Source organism: Vigna radiata, chromosome 4, assembly GCF_000741045.1.
Source record: "Vigna radiata var. radiata cultivar VC1973A chromosome 4, Vradiata_ver6, whole genome shotgun sequence".
Taxonomy (NCBI): Eukaryota; Viridiplantae; Streptophyta; class Magnoliopsida; order Fabales; family Fabaceae; genus Vigna; species Vigna radiata.
Window position 1 is genome coordinate 6,130,574 of NC_028354.1, and position 3,526 is coordinate 6,134,099.

General features: G+C 27.0%; 1 protein-coding gene across 1 annotated transcript; it reads right to left on the bottom strand.

Annotated features, from left to right (window-relative positions):
* Positions 1-1,464: 1,464 nt before the first annotated feature.
* LOC106759052 (alpha carbonic anhydrase 7) lies at positions 1,465-3,518 on the bottom strand (the record flags this gene model as incomplete). Its single annotated transcript, XM_014642065.1, is given in 6 exon segments — positions 1,465-1,681; positions 1,809-1,871; positions 2,340-2,513; positions 2,896-2,998; positions 3,106-3,212; positions 3,328-3,518. Coding segments are annotated over 6 exon segments (719 nt in total), but the record flags the coding sequence as incomplete, so codon positions are not given.
* Between the last annotated feature and the right edge of the window lie 8 nt (positions 3,519-3,526).

Here is a 3,526-nt window from a genome sequence, read left to right on the forward strand (position 1 = left end):
TAGTAAGTTAAATTGAGTAGAAATTAAAAGGCACGCGTTTGTTTTAAAAACCCTCTTGGTTTGTTATTCCACGCTAATAATTCCGCTGCAGCCGATTTTAACAGCACATACACACGCACACACACAAAAGGAACTGCACAAATATCCATAAATTATAATAATGCCTAAATTATAATAATGCCTAAATTATAGCCAATACAATATTTAATTACTTAATATTTACTCATAGAATATTTGACATATCTTAACATTTGGTGCATATATAATATTGTTATAGATTTACAAAGTTGATTTAATGATATAATTAGAAGAAAGAGTTTGAGGGATTGTAAATTATATTAACATTTTTTCATATTAAATTATGTGTTTAAAATGCACATTAAAATAAAGGTCGGATTAGAAAAGAGTGTAAAAAAATTATGAATTCAACTCTTCTTATTAATAAAATATTAATAATTAGCATTGTTCATTAAAATATATATATTATATTTTGGAAAATGTTTTTTAACAATATTTTTAAACAAAATTTTACAAGTAATAACTCATGATTGATCCGTCTCAAATATACAAACCAATAAAATAATGATGCATAATCTATGATTAAAAAGTTGTTAACATATCATACTCCTTATACTTTTACAATTCAAAGACAAATTTTATACTAACGGAATTTTCATATCAAGCTGAATGCTCGAAATGGACATTAAAAGAAATTGATAATATTTAATTGAAAGGGGAACAAATAGTAAGATATTTTCCAAAGTAATTACTACTTATATCCTATAGGCAATGATTTTTTTTTTTTTAAGAAAAATGGTTAATCCTTTTTATAAAACTTTTGTCAAGTTATATCTTTTATTAGTTATGTTTGTTATCAAAACATGCTTAAAATTGGAAAGGAAGACTAACATTAATTAATTTGTTAAGGACAATTAATGAAACGACAGGTAAGTATAAATTATTTCAAGGGTAATTAACTTTGTACAAATCATATAAATTTATAACATATTTAACAATTAATTAAATTAACCAACTTCTTAAATAAATATAATTTAGTAAAACATATTAAAAAAAATAAGGCTTTTTATTATCTACACTGTATTTGTTCTTAAAAAATGTAATAATATTTTTAACTCATAATTTTATCGTATAATTTGAAGTATGTTATGAGTTATATATGTTACGTGAAATATGATGTTGGATATTGAAATAACTTCCACATTTCATTGTTTGTTTTAATCAGTATGTTTTGCTTGTTCATAATAAATGTTTTTATATAATTAAATTTTATTATACATAGATATTTTGAATATATAAATTATACTATAATTATATTTTAGGTTTATAATATACTCCACACTTTAGTCTGCAATGGCCTAAGACTAGTAATATTTAATTTTATAAGATCATACAATGAAAAAGCAAGAAACTAATAACACAAAACCATGGTTTTGGACAATGAGATAAAAGTAGTAATTCATTACTCATCATTGTCGAGAACATAAATGGCATTATTTTTAGTATTGTTGGTGCAGTTGTTTGACAATGTTTATTTTAACCTAATGTGTTACATTGTAAACTGGCTCAACAAAAGCGTGCTTCAATTTCCATTTGTATGTAAGTAGAGTTTCACTGGACGACCGTTTCTTGGTTGCACTGGTCTAGCATTCTCAAATGTTTCCTACAATATCAGTAAAAAAATAATCAAAACTGTATATTAAAAAACTTAAATTTTTATTTTTACAATAATTTGATGATCTATGCATTGTTTGTCTTGATGTTTCAATGAAAATTGATGAATAACTTACATCACCAGCTCCATCAACTGCTGCTCGAATCAACTCTTTTTGCGCCCTTGAGACTGTTTTGTTCTAAAATCAATATTGAAAGAATTATTATTATTATTTTTAGGAAAAATTTCTTTTAACAACACTTTTTTAACAATTTTTTGACAACGCATATGTGGCAGCTTATGATTGGTCCGTTTTAAATATTTTTTGAACATAAATTTAAATAGACCAATAAAATAATGACACATGTCCCGTTGTCTTGTCAAAATATCATTGTACTTATTTTCTAGATTGAAATTAGAATATTAAGCAATATAAAAAGTTCAATATATTAAAAGGAAGATATAAATAATGGTCACAATGATAAGTTCATAATCACTAATTTTAGAATATAAATTTTATGCATAAGATTCACAATACAACATAGGTTTAAGTTAAGAAAAAAAAACTTTTCAATAATAAGTAAACAGCTATATATTAAATTGTTAATTTGTGTCAAATTTAAACTCCACTCTAGTGAAATTAATGGGGGAATAAAAGAACACTCACCTCTCCAGTGAAAACAGTCCAAAGAACATTTTCACTGCAAGGAGGAACTGTAAGAGAACCATTATATCTAAAATACTTGTTTCCTGTTATCCCTGCTACATCGTCTGGATCAACAACACCTATTGGTATTTCTCTCGTCTGGTTTTCAGCCAGAATCTGTAACTCATTTTCTATCTGTAAATCAAACAAAAGACACCGAACACGTTATCTTCAGCAACAAATTTGCCATAGAATTTGTATAGTCATTCAATTTTTTTCTTTTTCTCAATAACAATGTTTCATATGATTAAGCTTTACTCAAGGAGATCTTAGGTTGTTCACTAAATAGATATGATAAGTTTACCCTATATAAATAAATACAATTTTTTTAATCGATTTTGTAAAATTAAGTTAAAATTAAAGTTTTTAACGTTTACTACTTTTTATTATAATGATTTTTGGATAACCATTTGTATTTTTTTCCATACAAACGCATGCATGCAGAGAGTAACATCTGTGAATCATATATACACCATCATAAACAGAGATAAGAACAACAAAAATCTCCTGTGTTTACCGTTGAAATGAAGCTATCTGGAATCCCATGTCTAGATAAAACTCCAGTCACTGCAATATTTCCAGCTAAACTTGTATGCACCATGTGTAACTCTAGATCATACCTACAGTTTGAGAAATACACGAAAATTTTAATTTTAAAATACATGTTGGGTAAGTTCTTTTATACATATTAGAACAATGTAATAAATTAAGAAAAAAAAAAAAACACCTTATGCCGTTGATTGTGTGTTCAGAGGGAGAGTGCCAATGAGCTTGTAGTAGGTTGTATTGAGTTCCGTTAATTATAATATTCCCTGCATTCTCAGTCCAGTTTATCTGTATTTTACAGGTAAACAAAAATGAAAGGCATGTTAATTAATCAAATAAATAATGGTTATGAATATGGATGATTTTTTCTTTGGAATTTTAGAAATTTAGTTGGATTTCTTACCATTACGTCATGTTCGGAAGTAACAAGAGTGGCGTTGGCAGGTTGATAGTTCCTTTGAATCCCAGAACCGAAGACAACATTCGCCGTGAATAGGTTAATAGGAGATTGTCTGGTTCCATCTCTACACAAAGGCCACGTATTTCCCCAGTTAGAGGGGCCATTTGGACTTGAAGGATCATAGTCAAACTCCTCTGCATTT